The 25,331-nt window shown below is 40.3% G+C and overlaps 1 protein-coding gene across 1 annotated transcript; it reads left to right on the plus strand.

Moving 5' to 3' along the window:
* The first annotated feature begins 1,948 nt into the window (after window positions 1-1,948).
* st3gal2 (ST3 beta-galactoside alpha-2,3-sialyltransferase 2) lies at window positions 1,949-24,819 on the plus strand. Its single transcript, XM_058087206.1, has 9 exons — window positions 1,949-1,969; window positions 2,527-2,715; window positions 2,959-3,540; window positions 14,517-14,576; window positions 14,680-14,813; window positions 17,589-17,768; window positions 17,837-17,882; window positions 19,141-19,260; window positions 19,330-24,819. The coding sequence occupies exons 1-9, from the start codon at window positions 1,949-1,951 to the stop codon at window positions 19,501-19,503; spliced, it is 1,506 nt and encodes a 501-aa protein (XP_057943189.1). The 3' UTR covers window positions 19,504-24,819.
* The last annotated feature ends 512 nt before the right edge of the window (window positions 24,820-25,331 follow it).

The following is a 25,331-nucleotide window of genomic DNA, read 5'->3' on the forward strand; positions in this document are numbered from 1 at the left end:
GTAGTTTCAATAAAAGCACAATTTTGATGTCCCAACCTATTCTGTTATTATCTTCACATAAAATAAGATATGTTGCATGTTACATTTTGTGTGTGTCACAACAAGAACATTGAGTCATGGAATAAAAAGGACTCTAAATATGATGTTTGTCTGAAAAGGTCACCCATGTCTTAAGTGAGTAAACCACATTGACTCATTTTGAAAATCTTCTATTTGGACGCCTTTGACCCAAAGCATAGAAGCAGACATACACGCATTGTTAAATATGACTCGTTGTTACATAAAGATGGAAAATACAGCTTATTGACTTAGTGCAGGGGTGCTCATTAAGTCGATCGCGATCTACCGGTCGATTGCTGGTCGATCGCGGCGTGACATTAAAAAAATATCATCCCAGCATCGATGCCGTCACTTGATTGACATACAGGGCGGCCATTCAGATGACAACTGAATGTTGCCCTTCGGGCGACCAATCAAATCAAACGACGTCTCTAAGTGCAGCAGAACTTACGATGTCAGCCTATCATCCATCCCCGTTACTTGATTGACATACAGGACAACCAATCAGATGACAACTGAATTTTGACCTTTAGGTCACCGCTCATGCGTAAACAACGATGCAAAGTGCTAAGCTAGTCGGCGAATTGCGTCAGATTTTAAAGCCCTCGCTAAAGTTTATTGTCACTAAAATGAGTGAAGGAGCTGGACCAAGTAAAAAGGCAAAAACTGGACCAAGTAAAAAGGCAAAAACTGGACCAAGTAAAAAGGCAAAAACTGGACCAAGTAAAAAGGCAAAAACTGGACCAAGTAAAAAGGCAAAAACTGGACCAAGTAAAAAGGCAAAAACTGGACCAAGTAAAAAGGCAAAAACTGGACCAAGTAAAAAGGCAAAAACTGGACCAAGTAAAAAGGCAAAAACTGGACCAAGTAGAAAGGCAAAAACTGGACCAAGTAAAAAGGCAAAAACTGGACCAAGTAAAAAGGCAAAAACTGGACCAAGTAAAAAGGCAAAAAACATATCACTTCCATACGGATATGGAATATTATACGGATATTATGATACGGATATTATCCATGACTGATAAACATTTGGAAGTGTGCTTGAGGCTGGCCATCAGCAGCTACTGTCCGGACTATGCATCCCTGGCTGGTTCAATTCAGTGCAAGTCATCAAAGTAAACTCAGGTAATTACAAAAAATGTTAATAGTTAATAGGGCGGCACGGCGGTCTAGTGGTTAGCGCGCAGACCTCACAGCTAGGGTTCAATTCCACCCTTGGGCATCTCTGTGTGGAGTTTGCATGTTCTCCCCGTGCATGCGTGGGTTTTCTCCGGGTACTCCGGTTTCCTCCCACATTCCAAAAACATGCTAGGTTAATTAGCCACTCCAAATTGTCCATAGGTATGAATGTGAGTGTGAATGGTTGTTTGTCTATATGTGCCCTGTGATTGGCTGGCCACCAGTCCAGGGTGTAACCCGCCTCTCGCCCGAAGACAGCTGGGATAGGCTCCAGCACCCCCGCGACCCTCGTGAGGAAAAAGCGGTAGAAAATGAATGAATGAATGAATTAATAGTTAATGATGTGTGTTTTGCAATATTGTCTCATTTGGTTATGTAAGGTACATCAACATACATTGTACGTACAAATAATCCTCAATACATTTGAAAATAAATAGATGTTTTGCATTTTTGTAAGTGGCTAGATCATTTTGACTCGGTCATTTTTAAAAGTAGCTCGCATGCTGAAAAAGTGTGAGCACCCCTGACTTAGTGACTTATTGTGTCTTATTGTTGTTTCAGGTTGTCCGTAGAAGAAGCGGCCAACATTCCCAACACTAACACTAAACACGGACTGAACCATTTCCTGGTTTTAACCCGAAAACCGGTCTTGTCGCAATGGATGAAAAGTGTTAAGAGTCCAACGCCTACGTCTTGAAAGGCCGCCGAGATGAATGAAATGGAGCTAAAGGTTGGACGGGCGCAGCGGTGCTGCGTTCAAATGCCAGCTTAGCGGGTTAGCGCCCACAGTTAGCCCAGTCGCACACACACAATTAAATCAATACAACCGGCAGCCGGTGTGTAACCTTATCTTATGCACGTTAAATCAAAAGCAGGCACACATGCCCCCCCCCCCCCCCATCCATCCATCCATCCGGGACAGATGCTACCCCCGCCCTTTCTGATATTGTCCTCTCAAAGCCAGCTGGAGAGAAGATGAGATTTAGGAATGATTGTTTCTCTCCAGTCGCCCCATGTCCGCATCACTCCGCCCTAAGTGGAAGTAAAACATCGGAATATTTTTATTTTGTGACAATATCGCACTTTTGATTAATTTTAATTTGGATTTGTTTCTAAACCGGAACCCCTTCATAGTGGATGTTTTTTTTTAAGCGTCTAAAAGATGCACGGGAAGAAAAGGCTCCATTTAAAATAGACATAAGCCGTCGGCAGGTGACAATGGCACAAAGTATAACCGGAGGGAGGAAAGAGCGCCGACGAGACCACACCGGGCGACTTCTCGTCTAGGATGGCTCGGGATGTGACGGAATACCCGACGGGCCGGACCTCCTCCCTTTCGCTGCTCCTCCTCCTCCTCCAGTCTTCATCCCTCTCTCTCTCCCCAGCTCTCGACTAGAGTGGGAGCTGTGCCGGGATTCGACTACACAAGCGGGAAAGACGGCAAAGCAGAGCCGGATCTCACCTCTGGATTCCGCCGTTAAACCAAGAAATGACAATAGGAACGGAAGTGGGAATAAGTCAGGGCAACGATAGGATACAGAATCGGATGTGGAGTCTGTCCTGATGGAATAGAACGGACTTCCGAGTCTCCCGGACTCACACACACACACACACAACTCCAGCGTGTGACAGGAAAGATAAATCCGTGTCGGATCTTGGACATCTCGAGTGGGACAAATTTAGCACGTTTGTAAAATGACCGAGCGTGGGACCTCGTAGTCCACAGCTCTAAACCAGGAGGTTAGGACTAGGAGCGCTGGGCTGGGTACGCTGGCAGGCCCGGCTGCGGGGGCATGGCCGTGGGGGGGCCGCATCCCTTCCTCGTCCCTGCACCGGGACAGACGCTGGGGGTTTTGGGGCGGGGGTCCTTTCAGAGGTACGACGTCCAGACTCTCGGAGCTGAGACCTTGGTTGGGTCGAGGTCATAACGCGGAAGGGGGCGGAGCGGACGGCAGACGGGTCCGATGTTCCCGCAGAGTCCTGGTTCTTCTCGGCTCATTAGTTCTCGTCTTTCTCACCTCGCTTTTTTTTTCCGTATCGCTCCGGGGAAGCGTCGGTTTCAACTACCTGGACCCGCCCGGGTGGGAGGAGTCCAGGCGCGTGAAGCTGGTGCCCAGCTACGTGGGCGCACACAAGCTGTCCCCCCCCGATGCCCAGCAACAGAAAACATGCGCCTGCCCCCGTTGTGTTGGAGACCCCGGGGTTTCGGACTGGTTCGATGAAAACTATGACCCGGATATCTCACCCGTGTGGACCAGGGACAACATCCAGCTCCCGTCTGATGTCTACTACTGGTGGGTGGTAAGTACCGACCCCCAAAAAGTTCTGTCAGGTGACTCAAAATGCTCTCGCTATATATCGCTCTGGAGTATAAGTCGCAGGAACAGCCAACCTATGAAAAAAAGTGCGACTTATAGTCCGGAAAATATGGTAAATACCGTATTTTGTGGACTAGAAGTCGTTCCGGAGTATAAGTCGTTCCGAAGTATAAGTCGCACGAGGCCAAAAATGCATAATTAGGTATATAAAAAAAACATACATAAGTCGCTTTGGAGTATAAGTCGCATTTTTTGCGGGTAATTTATTTTCATTTATAAGACGCAGGAACAGCCAACCGATGAAAAAAAAAGTGTGACTTATAGTCCGGACGTATTTTCTGGACTATAAGTCGTTCCAAAGTATAAGTCGCCAAAAATGCATAATTAGGTATAAAAAAAACATACATAAGTCGCATTTTTTTGCGGGCAATTCATTTTCTGGACTATAAGTAAAAAAAACATACATAAGTCGCATTGGAGTATAAGTCGCAGGAACAGCCAACCTATGAAAAAAAGTGCCACTTATAGTCAGTTTTCTGGACTACAAGTCGTTCCAGAGTATAAGTCGCACAAGGCCAAAAATGCATAATTAGGTATAAAAAAAAACATACATAAGTCACACTGGAGTATAATTCGCATTTTTTGCGGGTCATTTATTTTCATTTATAAGCCGCAGGAACAACCAACCTATGAAAAAAAGTGCGACTTATAATCCATACGTATTTTCTGGACTATAAGTCGTTCCAGAGTATAAGTCGCACAAGGCCAAAAATGCATAATTAGGTATAAAAAAACATACATAAGTCGCATTTTTTGCGGGTAATTTATTTCCATTTATAAGTCGCTCAGTAGTATAAGTCGCAGGAACAGCCAACCTATGAAAAAAAGTGCGACTTATAATCCATACGTATTTTCTGGACTATAAGTTGCTTCGGAGTATAAGTCGCACAAGGCCAAAAATGCATAATTAGGTATAAAAAAACATACATAAGTCGCACTGGAGTATAAGTCGCTTTTTTTGCGGGTAATTTATTTTCATTTATAAGTCGCTCTGGAGTATAAGTCGCAGGAACAGCCAACCTATGAAAAAAAGTGCGACTTATAGTCCGGAAAATATGGTAAATACCGTATTTTCTGGACTATAAGTCGTTCCGGAGTATAAGTCGCACAAGGCCAAAAATGCATAATTAGGTATAAAAAAAAACATACATAAGTCGCATTGGAGTATAAGTCGCATTTTTTGCGGGTAATTTATTTCCATTTATTCACTCTGGAGTATAAGTCGCAGGAACAGCCAACCTATGAAAAAAAGTGCCACTTATAGTCAGTTTTTTGGACTATAAGTCGTTCCAGAGTATAAGTCGCACAAGGCCAAAAATGTATAATTAGGTAGAAAAAAAACATACATAAGTCGCATTAGAGTATAAGTCGCATTTTTTGCGGGTAATTTATTTTCATTTATTAGTCACTCTGGAGTATAAGTCGCAGGAACAGCCAACCTATGAAACTTATAGTCCGTTTTGTGGACTATAAGTCGTTCCAGAGTATAAGTCGCACAAGGCCAAAAATGCATAATTAGGTATAAAAAAAACATATATAAGTCGCATTTTTGCGGGTAATTTATTTTCATTTATACGTCGCTCTGGAGTATAAGTCGCAGGAACAGCCAACCTATGAAAAAAAGTGCGACTTATAGTCCGGAAAATATGGTAAATACCGTATTTTCTGGACTATAAGTCGTTCCAGAGTATAAGTCGCACAAGGCCAAAAATGCATCATTAGGTAGAAAAAAAACCATACACAAGTCGCATTGCAGTATAAGTCGCATTTTTTGCGGGTAATTTATTTTCATTTATTAGTCACTCTGGAGTATAAGTCGCAGGAACAGCCAACCGATGAAAAAAAGTGTGACTTATAGTCCGGAAAATATGGTAAATACCGTATTTTCTGGACTATAAGTCGCATTGGAGTATAAGTCGCAGGAACAGCCAACCTATGAAAAAAAGTGCGACTTATATTATACGATAAATACCGAATTTTCTGGACTATAAGTCGTTCCGGAGTATAAGTCGCACAAGGCCAAAAATGCATCATTAGGTAGAAAAAAAACCATACACAAGTCGCATTGCAGTATAAGTCGCATTTTTTGCGGGTAATTTATTTTCATTTATTAGTCACTCTGGAGTATAAGTCGCAGGAACAGCCAACCGATGAAAAAAAGTGTGACTTATAGTCCGGAAAATATGGTAAATACCGTATTTTCTGGACTATAAGTCGCAGGAACAGCCAACCTATGAAAAAAAAGTGCGACTTATATTATACGATAAATACCGAATTTTCTGGACTATAAGTCGTTCCAGAGTATAAGTCGCACAAGGCCAAAAATGCATCATTAGGTATAAAAAAAAACATAGATAAGTCGCACTGGAGTATAAGTCGCATTTTTTGCGGGTAATTTATTTTCATTTATAAGTCGCTCAGGAGTATAAGTCACAGGAACAGCCAACCTATGAAAAAAAGTGTGACTTATAGTCCGTTTTCTGGACTATAAGTTGTTCCAGAGTATAAGTCGCACAAGGCCAAAAATGCATAATTAGGTATAAAAAAAAAAACATACATAAGTCACACTGGAGTATAATTCGCATTTTTTGCGGGTAATTTATTTTCATTTATAAGTCGCAGGAACAGCCAACCTATGAAAAAAAGTGTGCATAAAATGCATAATTAGGTATAAAAAAAAACATACATAAGTTGCATTTTTTGCGGGTAATTTATTTCCATTTATAAGTAGCACAGGAGTATAAGTCGCAGGAACAGCCAACCTATGAAAAATGGTGCGACTTATAATCCATACGTATTTTCTGGACTATAAGTCGTTCCGGAGTATAAGTCGCACAAGGCCAAAAATGCATAATTAGGTATAAAAAAAACATACATAAGTCGCATTGGAGTATAAGTCGCATTTTTTGCGGGTAATTTATTTTCATTTATTAGTCACTCTGGAGTATAAGTCGCAGGAACAGCCAACCTATGAAAAAAAGTGCCACTTATAGTCAGTTTTCTGGACTACAAGTCGTTCCAGAGTATAGGTCGCACAAGGCCAAAAATGCATAATTAGGTATAAAAAAAAAAAACATACATAAGTCGCACTGGAGTATAATTCGCATTTTTTGCGGGTCATTTATTTTCATTTATAAGTCGCAGGAACAGCCAACCTATGAAAAAAAGTGCGACTTATAGTCTGGAAAATATGGTAAATACCGTATTTTCTGGACTATAAGTCGTTCCAGAGTATAAGTCGCACAAGGCCAAAAATGCATAATTAGGTATAAAAAACATACATAAGTCGCATTGGAGTATAAGTTGCATTTTTTGCGGGTAATCTATTTCCATTTATAAGTCGCTCTGGAGTATAAGTCGCAGGAACAGCCAACCTATGAAAAAAAGTGTGACTTATAGTCCGGAAAATATGGTAAATACCGTATTTTCTGGACTATAAGTCGCATTGGAGTATAAGTCGCAGGAACAGCCAACCTATGAAAAAAAGTGTGACTTATACTATATGATAAATACCGTATTTTCTGGACTATAAGTCGTTCCAGAGTATATGTATGAGTATAAATATGGTAAATACCGTATTTTTAAATGACCGTATTTTTTTACGTATTTTCTTACGTCCTCTTGGAAGGCAAGTTCTAACAATAAAAGAATAGAGAACAGGCTGAAATAATAATAATAATAATAATAATAACAATAATAGATGTAAGATATGATACATGCAGCCACCCATGCGTGCCGTCTTGGGCGCCCACTTTCTGTCACGTCTCCCGTGCGGAACTTGTAGAACTACCGGGTGCCATGTTATATCCGAGCCTATATTAATTAATTAGGAATATTATTAGTAATTGCTTATTTTTTGGCCCCCCTGACAGTCAAGTGACGTTGGAATTGTACTTATTTTTCATTCATTCTTATGTAGCTTGTCTCTGTGTGTTTATGTACAGCGAATACGAACCCCAACATGAATACATCCAAATAATACTATAATACTGTACAAGTACTGTACTGAGGAAAGCAGTTTCCAGTTTCTTTTTTTACACCAAAATAGAGAAAGTGGGTATAAGACTAATCACAAATCCCCCCTTCATCCTCGGCTGTCGTCAAGCCAACCAATCCACATGCTCTCCATGTATCCATGTTAAGTTGCTGGCAAAGGCGGGGAACTTTTCCCCACACCACCAACAGGGTTCTTATCAGGTCAGAAAACCTGAAATAAAGACGTCTTCTCAGAGATCTCTTAGAGGTCTTTTTTTTTACGGCTGCTGCCCCTTTAGGGTATGTGGGATTCCAACGTGTCGCCTCGGGCTCGGTGCGGCTCATTAATGGCAAAAAGACTCCAAACACGGACCAACAGCTGCCAAGTCATTAGGTCACAGTGAGCATGGCAACAGGAGATGATGAACTGAGGAGAAGGTTGGAGAAACGGAAATGGGGAAAAAAAAGAATAGAATAGGAAAACTAACATGTGGTTTTCCTAGGGATGCGCATCCATTAAAATACTTCACATTTATGGCTTCCTGGGGCAATCTGGCGATACGATACGTATCACGATACTAGGCTCACAATACGATATGTCACGATATATCACGATACTGTTAATAAAATGTGATATTTGTTTTGTTTTTCTTGTAGGTAAAGATAATTTCCTGGAAAAAGTGAATTACACCAGCAATATATACTTACTAAACACATTTTTTTTTCCATTAGAACATTACGTGCAAATATTAGCATGTTCGCAATGTTAAAATGCTACCTTTAGCATGCTGACGCCTGGAATGATAGAGCTAAGTGTTTATGCAGTATATGCGTCTACCCATGAAAATAGCTAAAAATGCTAGTATTCTAATGTTAGCATGCTAACATATTTGTATACTTAAGAAAATGGCTAAAAATGCTACTATGCAAATATTAGCATGTTCGCAATGTTAAAATGCTACCTTTAGCATGCTGACGCCTGGAATGATAGAGCTAAGTGTTTATACAGTATATGCGTCTACCTATGAAAATAGCTAAAAATGCTAGTATTCTAGTGTTAGCATGCTAACATATTTGTCTACTTAAGAAAATGGCTAAAAATGCTACGATGCAAATATTAGCATGTTCGCAATGTTAAAATGCTACCTTTAGCATGCTGAAGCCTGGAATGATAAAGCTAAGTGTTTATACAGTATATGCGTCTACCCATGAAAATAGCTAAAAATGCTAGTATTCTAATGTTAGCATGCTAACATATTTGTCTACTTAAGAAAATGGCTAAAAATGCTACTATGCAAATATTAGCATGTTCGCAATGTTAAAATGCTACCTTTAGCATGCTGACGCCTGGAATGATAAAGCTAAGTGTTTATGCAGTATATGCGTCTACCCATGAAAATAGCCAAAAATGCTAGTATTCTAATGTTAGCATGCTAACATATTTGTATACTTAAGAAAATGGCTAAAAATGCTACTATGCAAATATTAGCATGTTCGCAATGTTAAAATGCTACCTTTAGCATGCTGACGCCTGGAATGATAGAGCTAAGTGTTTATGCAGTATATGCGTCTACCCATGAAAATAGCTAAAAATGCTAGTATTCTAGTGTTAGCATGCTAACATATTTGTCTACTTAAGAAAATGGCTAAAAATGCTACTATGCAAATGTTAGCCTGTTCGCAATAGTATGTCGTTTTTTTCAGTTTTTTCAACTTGCTCAAAATGCACTTTTCTGTTAAAATAAACACGGGAAACCTCACACACACTCAACAGGGGCCCCAGGAGCATCCAGAAATGGCATAAAATGCCCAAATTTTAGGGCGTCAATTTTTGAAAAAAAACGTAAGTATGTCGTTTTTTTCAGTTTTTTCAACTTGCTCAAAATGCACTTTTCTGTTAAAATAAACACGGGAAACCTCACACACACTCAACAGGGGCCCCAGGAGCATCCAAAAATGGCATAAAATGCCCAAATTTTAGGGCGTCAATTTTTGAAAAAAAACGTAAGTATATCGTTTTTTTCAGTTTTTTCAACTTGCTCAAAATGCACTTTTCTGTTAAAATAAACACGGGAAACCTCACACACACTCAACAGGGGCCCCAGGAGCATCCAAAAATGGCATAAAATGCCCAAATTTTAGGGCGTCAATTTTTGAAAAAAAACGTAAGGGGTTAGTATGTCGTTTTTTTCAGTTTTTTCAACTTGCTCAAAATGCACTTTTCTGTTAAAATAAACACGGGAAACCTCACACACACTCAACAGGGGCCCCAGGAGCATCCAAAAATGGCATAAAATGCCCAAATTTTAGGGCGTCAATTTTTGAAAAAAAACGTAAGGGGTTAGTATGTCGTTTTTTTCAGTTTTTTCAACTTGCTCAAAATGCACTTTTCTGTTAAAATAAACACGGGAAACCTCACACACACTCAACAGGGGCCCCAGGAGCATCCAGAAATGGCATAAAATGCCAAAATTTTAGGGCGTCAATTTTTGAAAAAAAACGTAAGGGGTTAGTATGTCGTTTTTTTCAGTTTTTTCAACTTGCTCAAAATGCACTTTTCTGTTAAAATAAACACGGGAAACCTCACACACACTCAACAGGGGCCCCAGGAGCATCCAAAAATGGCATAAAATGCCAAACTTTTAGGGCGTCAATTTTTGAAAAAAAACGTAAGTATGTCGTTTTTTTCAGTTTTTTCAACTTGCTCAAAATGCACTTTTCTGTTAAAATAAACACGGGAAACCTCACACACACTCAACAGGGGCCCCAGGAGCATCCAGAAATGGCATAAAATGCCCAAATTTTAGGGCGTCAATTTTTGAAAAAAAACGTGTCGTTTTTTTCAGTTTTTCAACTAGCTCAAAATGCACTTTTCTGTTAAAATAAACACGGGAAACCTCACACACACTCAACAGGGGCCCCAGGAGCATCCAAAAATGGCATAAAATGCCAAAATTTTAGGGCGTCAATTTTTGAAAAAAAACGTAAGGGGTTAGTATGTCGTTTTTTTCACTTTTTTCAACTTGCTCAAAATGCACTTTTCTGTTAAAATAAACACGGGATACCTCACACACACTCAACAGGGGCCCCAGGAGCATCCAAAAATGGCATAAAATGCCAAAATTTTAGGGCGTCAATTTTTGAAAAAAAACGTAAGTAACGTATGTCGTTTTTTTCAGTTTTTTCAACTTGCTCAAAATGCGCTTTTCTGTTAAAATAAACACGGGAAACCTCACACACACTCAACAGGGGGCCTAGGAGCATCCAAAAATGGCATAAAATGCCCAAATTTTAGGGCGTCAATTTTTGAAAAAAAACGTAAGGGGTTAGTATGTCGTTTTTTTTCAGTTTTTTCAACTTGCTCAAAATGCACTTTTCTGTTAAAATAAACACGGGAAACCTCACACACACTCAACAGGGGCCCCAGGAGCATCCAAAAATGGCATAAAATGTCAAAATTTTTCAGTTTTTTCAACTTGCTCAAAATGCACTTTTCCGTTATACAGTATATGCGTCTACCCATGAAAATAGCTAAAAATGCTAGTATTCTAATGTTAGCATGCTAACATATTTGTATACTTAAGAAAATGGCTAAAAATGCTACGATGCAAATATTAGCATGTTCGCAATGTTAAAATGCTACCTTTAACATGCTGACGCCTGGAATGATAGAGCTAAGTGTTTATGCAGTACATGCGTCTACCCATGAAAATAGCTAAAAATGCTAGTATTCTAATGTTAGCACGCTAGCAATGCTGACAAGCTAACACCTAGTTCTTTTGAACATAAACCGACAAACAGGTAAACGCCGGCAACGACATAACATAACAAAACATAATTTATATAGCATTTGGATAATCAGGAAATCTATTTATTTATTTAAGATTTTAGATGGAAAAAAATGCGAAAAACAAATTTGTGTAATTTCTGCACTTTGTGTAGTGCTACTTTGTGCAGAAATCCAAAACGTGTCCACACTTCAGCCTTGTACCATATGCGTCTACCTATGAAAATAGCTAAAAATGCTAGTATTCTAATGTTAGCATGCTAACATATCTGTATACTTAAGAAAATGGCTAAAAATGCTACTATGCAAATATTAGCATGTTCGCAATGTTAAAATGCTACCTTTAGCATGCTAACGCCTGGAACGATAGAGCTAAGTGTTTATGCAGTATATGCGTCTACCTATGAAAATAGCTAAAAATGCTAGTATTCTAATGTTAGCACGCTAGCAATGCTGACAAGCTAACACTTAGTTCTTTTGAACATAAACAGACAAACGGGTAAACGCCGGCAACGACATAACATAACAAAACATAATTTATATAGCATTTGGATAATCAGGAAATTTATTTATTTATTTAAGATTTTAGATGGAAAAAAATGCGAAAAACAAATTTGTGTAATTTCTGCACTTTGTGTAGTGCTACTTTGTGCAGAAATCCAAAACGTGTCCACACTTCAGCCTTGTACCATATGCGTCTACCTATGAAAATAGCTAAAAATGCTAGTATTCTAATGTTAGCATGCTAACATATTTGTATACTTAAGAAAATGGCTAAAAATGCTACTATGCAAATATTAGCATGTTCGCAATGTTAAAATGCTACCTTTAGCATGCTAACGCCTGGAACGATAGAGCTAAGTGTTTATGCAGTATATGCGTCTACCCATGAAAATAGCTAAAAATGCTAGTATTCTAATGTTAGCACACTAGCAATGCTGACAAGCTAACACCTAGTTCTTTTGAACATAAACCGACAAACGGGTAAACGCCGGCAACGACATAACATAACAAAACATAATTTATATAGCATTTGGATAATCAGGAAATTTATTTATTTATTTAAGATTTTAGATGGAAAAAAATGCGAAAAACAAATTTGTGTAATTTCTGCACTTTGTGTAGTGCTACTTTGTGTAGAAATCCAAAACGTGTCGACACTTCAGCCTTGTACCATATGCGTCTACCTATGAAAATAGCTAAAAAGGCTAGTATTCTAATGTTAGCATGCTAACATATTTGTCTACTTAAGAAAATGGCTAAAAATGCTACTATGCAAATATTAGCATGTTCGCAATGTTAAAAAAAACAAATTTGTGTAATTTCTGCACTTTGTGTAGTGCTACTTTGTGCAGAAATCCAAAACGTGTCCACACTTCAGCCTTGTATCATATACATTTATCTATGATAAATGCCTAAAAATATCCATATCGTACTTTTTAATATCGATACGGTATCATGGAACAAAGTATCGCGATATATCGCCGAAACGATATTTACACCCCTTGTGTAATATTTGTGTGTGTGTTGTTTCCCAATACCATGTTAGAAGTTGTTGCCAGGTATCTTATAGTACCTTAGAGGAAGATTAATGGTCTCGGAACAACAGCGGCACAACGTGCCAAGCTGGATCTGGCAACGGAGCATCGGAGAAGAATGGCGGGATGAAGAAAGAAAGATGCAGGAAGACGTGTGGAAGAAGAGACGAGGAGGCACCAGCTGGGGAGCGAGAGAGCTAATGGGGGGGTAAAAGACAGATTTAGCGCTCTGTGATCGGCGCTGATGAGCTGCGTGGCGCTCAGCCGTCCCAGAGAGCTGGAGAAAGACAAGAGGAGGGGAGAAACAAAGAGGGGGGGGGAATTAAAAGGAAGGAATTAAACACGAGGGCACGCAGACCGCTGGGGAAGACGCATGAATGGAAATGTGAGGGGAAGCTAAACTAGGACGACGGTGGGTGAGGGTGCGAAAACAACAATTGTTGAGGGAAAACAACAGAAAGGATGAGAATGTACGTAAGTCTTCGAGATGTAAGAAGCGACGTTTGTGCCCGTGTGAAATGGGACCTAAACCTGCCCCCCCCCCCTCTAAAACCCGCCCCCAAACCCCCCTGAGTAGCTTCATGTTCACCTCCAACACAAACACACAACACAAAGCTGCAACCTCACTTCCTGTCCGTGCCTCACTCTGGTCCCTGAAGGGGGAATACATTTATAGTAAGACACACAAGCACCAGTCCTCTTTATATCTGAAATGGCTTACATACACTCTTATTATGTGGACGATTTTGCATAATACAAGCATAAATGTGACTATAGGGGTGCTATGTCATGACTGGAGGGCTCCAATGATGAACAACCATATTTAGGTCGTAAAATACCACACCGATACCCACAGTCAGTTACACTATTTGTTCCACGTTATCTTTTGTCGCACCGTGAGTGAGGGAGGCATTCATTTTAACCAAATGCTCATCCACGTAAAACGTAATTTATTGATGGTGCCTAGTACACACAACCAGCAGTTAGAGCAGCTTCCTGTGTAAAGTGTAAAGGTGACTATAGGGGTGCTATGTCAGGACTGGAGGGCTCTAATGATGAACAGTAAATTGTAAAGGTGACTATAGGGGTGCTATGTCATGACTGGAGGGCTCCAATGATGAACAGTAAAGTGTAAAGGTGACTATAGGGGTGCTATGTCATGACTGGAGGGCTCTAATGATGAACAGTAAATTGTAAAGGTGACTATAGGGGTGCTATGTCATGACTGGAGGGCTCCAATGATGAACAGTAAAGTGTAAAGGTGACTATAGGGGTGCTATGTCATGACTGGAGGGCTCTAATGATGAACAATTATATTTAGGTCATAAAACAGTCCACCGATACCTGCATAGTCGGCGTAGTGCGGTTAGACTATTTGTTCCACGTTATCTTTTGTCGCACCGTGAGTGAGGTAGGCATTCATTTTAACCAAATGCTCATCAACGTAAAACGTAATTTATTGATGGTACCTAGTACACACAACCAGCAGTTAGAGCAGCTTCCTGTGTAAAGTGTAAAGGTGACTATAGGGGTGCTATGTCAGGACTGGAGGGCTCCAATGATGAATAACCTCCTAAGCGTATGTTCCTCTCCCTCTAGATGCTGCAGCCCCAGTTTAAACCCCACAGCATCCAACAGGTTCTACTAAGGTTGTTCCAGGTATTCTACTCTACTTATTGTCTCGTTTTTACTCGACTAGATTTCAAGTCAGCTCAGGTGAATGACAAAGAACACAACTTTGATAAAAATGTTCTCTCAAAAGGTGATTCCCGGAAGATCCCCCTATGGCTCGTGGGATCCGGGACGATGCCTGCGGTGCGCCGTGGTGGGGAACTCGGGAAACCTACGCGGGGCCGGCTACGGGGCCACCATAGATGAACACAACTACATCATGAGGTGAGATCGGTAGATGAAGACTAAGACGGAGGGAGAGAAGGGGTCTGGGGGGGTGGGGGGGCAGATGGCTACGAGGGGCGGCACGAAGGAGCACGATACTGTCATCGCTCGGCACGAGAATGTGTCATTAAAGTTACATCACGGCTAAAAGAAGGAAAGCGGACAGATGTGTACCTAATGCTATATTTAATCTTGAACATTTTGCACGTCCCTGGATGCTAACGGTCGGCAGAGGGAGAGGGGGGGGGTGGTCACGGGCTTCTTGGGAGGTCAACAATCCTAAGGAATTGAATAGATACACGGAATAAATCCTTTGGTCTCAATCTAGCCGCCGCGTTGTGTTGTGCCAAGAGCAAATCTATCACAGATTATGGTTATTGTTGGTTGTTATGCTAGTCAGCGGGATGGTGTCAAACGACGTAACTAACGTCCACAGAAGACCCTTTCATACCATTCTACTCTACTACAAGGTGACATGTTTTAGTAGTATTTAGTAGTATTTAACCAGATTAAATACGTGTCAGGTTACATTCTTACCCAATTAGTTTTTTTGTTAAATCTGATCTGTTTATGTAGTTCACGTTCATTCATTTTCTACTGCTAGGCTGGAGCCTATCCCAGCTGTCTTGGGGCAAGAGGCGGGGTACAATCCCAGGGCACATAAATATAGACAAACAACCATTCACACTCACATTCATACCTATGGACAATTTGGAGTGGCTAATTAACCTAGCATGTTTTTGGAATGCGGGAGGAAACTGGAGTACCTGGAGAAAACCTGCAAACTCCACGCAGAGATGGCCGAGGGTGGGATTGAACCCGGGTCTCCTAGCTGTGGGGTCCGCCGTGCAGCCATATTACAAGACCCTAGAAAAAAAAAGTGAATAAATGTCAATGGTGGGGGGGGTTACATGGTGGTAGGTTTAATGCCTCGGTTCCCAAAGTGGGGTCCCAAAGTGCAGCCCCAGCGCCATGGAGGACCGCTACTGTTTTTTTACTGGCCCGCACTACATTCTAAAAATAGAATTTAACAAGAAAACTATAAAAAAAAAAAACATTGCAACAGCAAAAATGAAAAAAATCTGCAAAAAAGTGGTCATTTTATGAGAATAATAATAATAATAATAATAATAATAATACAATATTACTACATATAATAATAATAATAATAATAATAATAATAATAATAATAATAATAATAATAATAATAATACAATGTCAATCACAGGGCACATATAGACAAACAACCATTCACACTCACATTCATACCTATGGACAATTTGGTGTCGCTAATTAACCTAGCATGTTTTTTTGGAATGTGGGAGGAAACCGGAGTACCCGGAAAAAAACCCACGCATGCACGGGGAGAACATGCAAACTCCACACAGAGATAGCCGAGGGTGGAATTGAACCCTGGTCTCACTACCAAAGACATATTAATATGTTGCTTTTCGTTTTTTGCACGAGAGTCACAAAGAAGTGATGACGTTTGGTGCAATTTTAAGCCGAAAAAATGGCCATAATGTGGCGGAATTTTTGCATTTTATAAGAACTGACACTGAAATACCCGCTGCACGGCAACCAGGAAGTGGAAAGTTGTCAGCTCATCTGATTGGTTGTGCTCCCTTCTCACCCGTAGAATAAACCTGGCCCCTACGGTGGGTTACGAGGAGGACGTAAAACAGTCCACCGATACCCACAGTCAGTGTAGTGCATTTACACTATTTGTTCTACGTTATCTTTTGTTGCACCGTGAGCAAAGGAGACATTCATTTTAACCAAATGCTCATCAACGTAAAACGTAATTTTTTGATGGTGCCTAGTACACACAACCAGCAGTTAGAGCAGCTTCCTGTGTAAAGTGTAAAGGTGACTATAGGGGTGCTATGTCAGGACTGGAGGGCTCTAATGATGAACAATCATATTTAGGTCGTAAAACAGTCCACCGATACCCGCATAGTCAGCGTAGTGCATTTACACTATTTGTTCCATGTTATCTTTTGTCGCACCGTGAGTGAAGGAGGCATTAATTAAAAAAAAATGCTCATCAACGTAATCGGAATTTATTGATGGTGCCTAGTACACACAACCAGCAGTTAGAGCAGCTTCCTGTGTAAAGTGTAAAGGTGACTATAGGGGTGCTATGTCAGGACTGGAGGTCTCTAATGATGAACAGTAAAGTGTAAAGGTGACTATAGGGGAGCTATGTCATGACTGGAGGGCTCCAATGATGAACAGTAAAGTGTAAAGGTGACTATAGGGGTGCTATGTCATGACTGGAGGGCTCCAATGATGAACAGTAAAGTGTAAAGGTGACTATAGGGGTGCTATGTCAGGACTGGAGGGCTCCAATGATGAACAACCATATTTAGGTCGTAAAACAGTCCACCGATACCCGCATAGTCAGCGTAGTGCGGTTACACTATTTGTTCCACGTTATCTTTTGTCGCACCGTGAGTGAGGGGGGCATTCATTTTAACCAAATGCTCATCAACGTAAAACGTAATTTTACTTACACTCTCTTATTATGTTTACGATATTGGGTAATACGAGCGTAAAGGTGACTATAGGGGTGCTATGTCAGGACTGGAGGGCTCCAATGATGAATAACCATATTTAGGTCGTAAAACAGTCCACCGATACCCGCATTTACCCGTAGTGCATTTACACTATTTGTTCCATGTTATCTTTTGTCGCACCGTGAGTGAGGGAGACATTCATTTTAAACAAATCTGAGTTTAAATCTGATTGGTTGTGCTCCCTTCTCACCCGTAGAATAAACCTGGCCCCCACGGTGGGCTACGAGGAGGACGTCGGCAGCCGCACCACGCACCACTTCATGTACCCGGAGAGCGCCAAGAACCTGGCGGCCAACGTCAGCTTTGTCCTGGTCCCTTTTAAGACGCTGGATCTGGTCTGGATTACCAGCGCGCTGTCAACCGGCCAGATTCGATTGTAAGATCGGCGTACAGTTCAGACGAGTCGATTGAACCGACGGCTAATTAAACATGTCTCGTCTTTAGCACCTACGCTCCGGTGAAGCAGTTCCTCCGCGTGGATAAAGACAAGGTGAGTGGTTATTTGGAGGTATTTGCTCACCCAGGACAACAAATACAAACAAATACTTATAATACACACACATATGCAATTATGTCCTCTTTGCTGACGGGGGATTACAGTTAGATTAGAAACCATCCCTTTGTTTTAACTAATCTTCTGCTTACTCTTTAATCCATGAAAATAGAAAAAAGTCCCAACTAATCCTCACCAATCGGAGACTTCATGGTGAATATCTTGGCCTCAGCGCAGACGCAGTTTTACTGCATATTTGGAGCGCGGCCAAAAGTGTAGATTTGCAAGATTTACTCGGAGAAGCTGACAATTTTGCTGGAACTAAATGTTACCTGGATGTAGACTAGGGTCTCATCATCGGTTCTTTAGAGACGCCAAAAAAAACCACAGAGTCTTAATATCGAAAAGGTAAAATCAAGAAAGTACTACATCGATTTTTGACACTAGCCACAAATACATGGAGCCAAATATTCCAATTGCATTGGATTTATTTGCTTAAAAGGGAAATAATGGAACCTTTGTATACACCTCATTCCCAAAAAAAAGTGCCAATCCCAATGAATATATAACGGGATTCCTTTCCTAAATCCGATTGAGGTATCTTGTACCCGTGCGTTCTTCTTCTTCCTGGTGCCGGCAATCGGCACCGGACTGCTGAGCAAAGTTTGGTTTGGATCCAAACTAAATTTCAAGACCGGACGAAGGAAAAAAAAATGGCAATACGGAGTTATTCCGAGAAGTCGGGGAAGTCGGTATCACAGGATGTTGATGTTTACGTTTTACTGGGCATGCCCCGTTGACTATTCCGTTGGATTATAGCGGCGCATGTAGACAAGAGATTGGAATATTCCTTTTCATTTATACTATTGTTTTCGGAAAGATGTAAACATGGCTAATGTAAAAGGACTACGTTACTACTGTTACTACATTCCTAGGTTCCCAAAGCGGAACCCGGTACCTGGGTTTGAATGCCTGGAACGTCGCTATAGTATGACAAGCTGCCAGTATACTTGATCACAAACTACAAACCACAGCAAAATCATAGCTGCTAAGCTAGCATCAGGCTAAAGTGAACCCATTTCTGGCTCCCATGAGGAAAGAGAAAATGGTTTTCCAACGTGTGTCTGTTCCTGAGAAAGAACTACAGACGGAAAAATCGCTAGCCCAATCCAGGCCAAGTCTTACACGGTGCAAATGTTCTTGTTTGAGGAAGTACTTAGTTCTTAACAAATAGTTCCTTCTCCTCCATAACCAGGTCCAAGTTTTCAACCCAGCATTCTTTAAATACATCCACGATCACTGGACCAGGCATCACGGCCGCTACCCGTCCACGGGCATGCTAGTGCTCTTCTTCGCGCTGCACGTCTGCGATGAGGTCAGTGAATAACTTCGACTATGAACTGCACGTTCGGAAAATTCACACCCACTGCCAATACCCCTGCAGGTGAATGTGTTTGGATTCGGGGCGGACAGCCGTGGGAACTGGCACCACTACTGGGAGCAGAACCGTTACGCTGGGGAGTTCCGAAAAACGGGGGTCCACGATGCGGACTTTGAAGCGCAGATCATACAGCGTCTGGCTCAGGCCGGAAAAATCACCGTATTCCCAGGGAAGTGATGGTTATTTGAGGATGTTTTAGTGAAAAGCTGGGTCGGTCTTAGACGCCGTGGCGTTTTTTAAGAGTCCCGGGTTTGGGTTTTAAGTAAAGTCACCGTAACATCATATCAGATTCAAGTAACTAATCCACGAGTCACATATCGATTCAACATATCTGCTGACTAAGTCATTGCGGCACCCGGTGTTTACGTTGATAACTTCAACTCAGGAGTGGAAGATCCCGGACGTAAGTCCACGTAAACCATGACCGCGATCTTCTTGAGAAGAGAACTGTTTGGTTTTCCCATGGATTCATGGATCTAATCCCGCCCCCACGGATGAATGGTTTGCCTCAAGATGGAAAGAGCAGCATCAGCAGTCGAGAAGACCGTTGTTCTGCAGCCTTGTTGTTTCCAATAGCAACAAAACCACCGAGCTGTGGATGTTGACCATTACGAGGTGCTGCACCGTAGGCGTGCAGACAGACAGACATGAATCATGGACTATAAAGAAGTGAAATTTTTATAAAATAGTTTCCTGTAAAATCCTCTACAGAAGCAAGTCCTCGGACTCGGTATTTAGTACACCTACGAGAGAAGATCTGCGAGGGACGTTGATTTGACAGTGTTGAGGATTTCGTGCTTGGGATGGATGCACGCCGGTTTCTGGATCAGACTTTTAATAATCCCCATGTGGTGTGTCACGGTCTAATTTAAGAGCCAAAGCACGGCAAAGCCAGCGCAGCAAACACATCATCATTTAGTTCCGGGGTCCATGTCGTTTTTTGCGACTTCGGCCGCGACTTAATGCTACACGACAAACTGCACTGGCTTCCGAAGAGGACTGCGACTTGACTTTTGGATCCCGGTCTATTTAGCTCATTCCAGATTACCCCCATGAAAGACCGGAAATCATTGAGCCCCATTGACTGCTCGCCCCGGGTATCCGCTATTAAAACACTCCGGAGGGGGTCAAGAGCCACCAGACGCCTTAGAAATGACCATATCAGCTTCACTTCCTGTTTATGTTCTTCATCAAGACACATTGTTTTACATGGTTTGTTACCGTTGCTGCTATCGCTAACGATATTTAACTTTGGTTTGTTTTGATGTCAGAAGCTATAACAAGAGAACGGTTGGGACATATCTACATTTTCGCTACATGACAAATATCTTTAGCGCTCTCAGAACTGTTTAAATATATTAGACTTAGCCACACTAGCATACATGTCTACTGACTACTTGTCGTTAGCTTTGTATTTAGCATAATGGACTCGACAATGGTATGGATAGTCAACGGTAGGGTTGGCCGATACTGCAGATTTTGGTAATGGTTTTATTTCATTTGAACATCAGATTACAATTGAATGCATCCCATAATAAGTTCCCAGTTCCACATGTCCAAAAGGAGTAGGAAGAAGCAAAGCTTATTAAATCCTACCCCTTTATCTGGTACTTTTACAATCAGTAACTGTTACATTTGTTCACTTCCTGCTTTCCTAATATAGTTTAACTTTTCTTTTTTAATTTTATTTTATTTTTAATTTTATTTTATCTTAATTTTTAATTGTATTTAATTAAATTAAATTACTGTGATTGGCTGGCGACCAGTCTAGGGTGTACCCCGCCTTACGCCCGAAGACGGCTGGGATAGGCTCCAGCACCCCCCGCGACCCTCGTGAGGAAAAGCGGTAGAAAACAAATGAATGAATGAATAAATTAAATTATTCATTAATAATTAATTAAATTAAATTAAAGTTAATTTGGATGAAAAATTAATTTAATTTAATTAATTAATTAATTTAATACATTTTATTTAATTTAATAAAATGTAATGTAATGTAATGTAATGTAATGTAATTTAATTTAATTTAATTTAATTTAATTTAATTTTATTTTATTTTATTTTATTTTATTTTATTTTATTTTATTTTATTTATTTTTTATATGACCATACAATGACATAAAGGGTACCATAGTAAGTGTCAATATCATGACTGGTTCAAGACTCTTCATCCTTGTATTTAGCAAACATCAACTGCTAATTTTGGTATGGCGTCGGTACTGCAGTAAATACAGGGCCAGTACTGCAGATACAGATACTTTTTACCTGAAATTTTTCAAGATCTGGTAATGATTTTGCATTTAAAGTTATTGATGATTCTAATTGAAAATGTATTATATATATACACATATATTATGGATAGGCTCCGGCATAGAAAATGAATGGTATTGGTATTCAATATCTGGATGAAGGACCCTTTGTTTTGGAAACTTGTACAACTGAATGCAGTACAATGCAGTACAAGCGCTATTTAAATGTTGGTTTAAGACAAGCTAAATATTAGAATCCATTCTCATTGTGATGCAGTACAGTTCTCCAGCTCTTCCAGCATAAAAATACTACTAAATGAACACTTCTCTGACGGTATTCCCACTGAGTGTTATCATCTTTATAACCACATTATTGGCATTCCGACAAGTACATCATTCCTGCCATGAAAAAGACTGCAAAGCTGGACCCGATTCTGCAATAGAGATTAATTAAATAATTAACATGAAGCAGTTGGTGGCTGAAGCACTCAGGGTTTCTATAAGTAACACATGAGTGGATAACTCGGTAAGTATCTCAGTGAACATAAATATTTATGAGTAGCATCTGAAGAGAAAACACCTGGTTTTATTTCAAATTCTCAGATATTGTTTCTAACGTAAAAAAAAAAAAATCCTACATGAGAAAATCAGATTATATCAGCAAAATAGCAAATACTTTTAATAAAAAAAATAAAAAAAGTATAAGTCAGGGGTCATTTGGCTCGCTAAAAAACACCCAAACAATGAAAACCATTCAAGTTCTCATGCAAACACTACTTCCTTTGCTCTGCAGGGGGCAACAGCGAGGCGTACGTTTCAAAATGGGGCAGCAGTAGAAGAAGGCAGCTCGTATTTAAATAAATATGGCGGTATCAACATTTTTGTAAATAAACCTTTAGGGCAAAAAAAAATAAATACTATATAACTATACATACGTATATGTATGCATGTCCACTAATCCCTCATTTATCGCTATTAATTGGTTCCACACCCAACTGTGATAAGTGAATTTCTGTGAAGTTTATAACTCAGATAAATGCAGCTGTAGTACATATCTGGGATGTTACTTCATGTCAACAGGGTAACGGTAAAAACGTTTTTAGAATGTTCATTCATTCATTCATTCATTTTCTACCGCTTTTCCTCACGAGGGTCGCGGAGGTGCTGGAGCCTATCCCAGCCGTCTTCGGGCGAGAGGCGGGGTACACCCTGGACTGGTGGCCAGCCAATCACAGGGCACATATAGACAAACAACCATTCACACTCACATTCATAAAAAAATATGGACAATTTGGAGTCGCTAATTAACCTAGCATGTTTTTGGAATGTGGGAGGAAACCGGAGTACCCGGAGAAAACCCACGCATGCACGGGGAGAACATGCAAACTCCACACAGAGATGGCCGAGGGTGGAATTGAACCCTGGTCTCCTAGCTGTGAGCTGTGAGGTCTGCGCGCTAACCACTCGACCACCGTGCCGCCCGTTTTTAGAATGTTATTATATAAAAATATATATGTTATATGTAATATTTATATGTTATTATATAAATAAATAAAATATATATATATATATATATATATATATATATATATATATATATAAACGTTGAATCCTACTTTGTGGAAATTCACGTAAGGTTTGGAACCAATTAATTGTGATAAACGAGGGACAACTGTATATAATTTTGACCTTTTTTTAATATTTATTTTTAATATTTTCAAAGACAAATTCTGGCCTTTGGACAAATGCAATTGCAAACAGCTGGATCATGTGACAGTGACGTTTATGAAAATCACACTACTTCCTGTAAAGAGTCTGCCTTTATGTCAGAATTGACTTGACAACCTGCTGCTGCTCAAAGGAGTCCCTGTCGGTGTTGCGTTTATGCGATTTACTGCCCTCTGCTGTTCAAGAGAAGAAGTGTATGTGATTTATCTGAGTTGGTTCTGTCCCCGGTTGACCATCATCCATTCTTGCCATCCATTCTTGATTTTATGATGGAGTTTTAGGCTCGTTTTAGCTGAACTGTGGCTCAATATTCTCAAATATTGTTTTACCCACTTCCTGCATCACACGCTTTCCGTGCCTTGTACGACAAACATCCGCTAAGCTTGGCATGTTTTTTTTAACACGACACACACGTGTTTTGTTTGTGTGCGGGCTGTGAGCTGTGCCTTCTGAGTTGGACTTTAAACATAAATCGCACATTCTGCCTTCCTCTTTTAACCCAGCCGATGTCTTCTTCTCGTCTAAAGATGGCTCAGGAGAAGGAAGAAGACGCAGGATTCATGTAGACATATTGTGTGGTTTTTTTGTGTAGCTATTTACTGTACATACTGTGGATATCAAACCTCAACAATACCTTACTATGTTTTAATGTCAAATATGAGTGCAAGGGTCTTTTGTACAATTGTTTTATTAAACATATATGTTGATTTTAGGTCCCCTATTATGCAATGTTTATGCCCGCCACTTCACAGGATAGGACAGCTTTGTTAAATCTAAAAATAAAAATAATAAATAGCAAGCTACATTACCAGATATTCACAGTCACATATTTGATTTGGTTTTTCGAGTGCATGGGGACAGCAAACGGCGGCCCGCGGGCCACATCAGGCCGTCTAAAGCCTTTAACATGGAAAGTGTGGCTATAGCAACATGACTTCCAGTACACGGGGAACCATTTTACTCATTATTTCTGAGGTCCGACTTCCAAATATCTGATTTAATTTTCCGGTACGCTGCGTTCAGACGCATAATTGGGTACATTTCCTCCTGCAACTGGCAGACAAAATGGAGAAAAAATAGCTCATATAACCTAATTTAACGGGAACCATTGCACATTTGGTACATGGTGGTTGTTGTGGAGATGTTTATGTTCTCAGTCATAAAAAATGTTTATGGTTTGCATTCTTCATTGTTACTGAAACTAACAGCATCTGGGGAGATTTGTACCTGCAACAGTTGGTTTATTTTATCCGCTACAGCAAGATTACGAATACGAATGGTTAAAATCATGCACACACCTTTTTGACAGCTATCTTACTTCATAGAGGTGCCGCATAAAGCAGATGCATCAAAACAAAGTAGAGGACAAGGAAGTGACCTGCTGGATTAGCTCCATGCTGTTGTTGGTGGGGATCGGTCATCGTCTAGTTAGGCCTTCCGTGCGTCACTGCCTGTGTATTTACTGCAGAACACTTTGTATCTTAATTTCTGTAAAAATAAAAGCTCAGTGAAAAATTCTGGGAGTTGTGTAATTAAATTGTTACATTTATTGAATTGAGTTAAGTTAAAATCAAAGTAAACAGAGTTAGAGTTGGGGTTTGTTTACGTTGACAGTTTCACTCTAAAGATAATATTAAACAAATAGAGGTAACTTTACCTTACCTTCATGAAAGCTTAGGGTGAGAGGTGTTCAAAGAAAGGTGAGAAGATGCCTAAAGTCCTCCTCCTCCTCCTCACTTTCATTAGAAAGCTAAAAGTAATGTCACTTTAAATTAGCCACTTAGCTAACAGGTGATCGTTCATTTTGAATTGGCCACTTAGCTAACAGGTGATCGGTCATTTTGAATTAGCCACTTAGCTAACAGGTGATCATAAAATTCCAAAACAGCCTTCAATTGTCGTCACGAATGTACTGTAGTAATATTAATTACTAATTAATTAATTTGAATTCAATAACAATGTAAAGCTATTTAGTTATGTCAGTTCAGTGACATCTTCTCTTACCTTTCTTATAGTTCCCGTGTTTGA

Source organism: Doryrhamphus excisus, chromosome 11 (assembly GCF_030265055.1).
Source record: "Doryrhamphus excisus isolate RoL2022-K1 chromosome 11, RoL_Dexc_1.0, whole genome shotgun sequence".
Taxonomy (NCBI): domain Eukaryota; kingdom Metazoa; phylum Chordata; class Actinopteri; order Syngnathiformes; family Syngnathidae; genus Doryrhamphus; species Doryrhamphus excisus.

Excerpts from the sequence above, each read along its gene's own strand:
- st3gal2 (XM_058087206.1), top strand. The coding sequence starts at position 1,949 with ATGAATGAAATGGAGCTAAAG. Across the intron at positions 14,814-17,588 it reads GAACACAACTACATCATGAG|AATAAACCTGGCCCCCACGG; the intron begins GTGAGATCGGTA and ends TCTCACCCGTAG. Across the intron at positions 17,883-19,140 it reads TCCGCGTGGATAAAGACAAG|GTCCAAGTTTTCAACCCAGC; the intron begins GTGAGTGGTTAT and ends CTCCATAACCAG.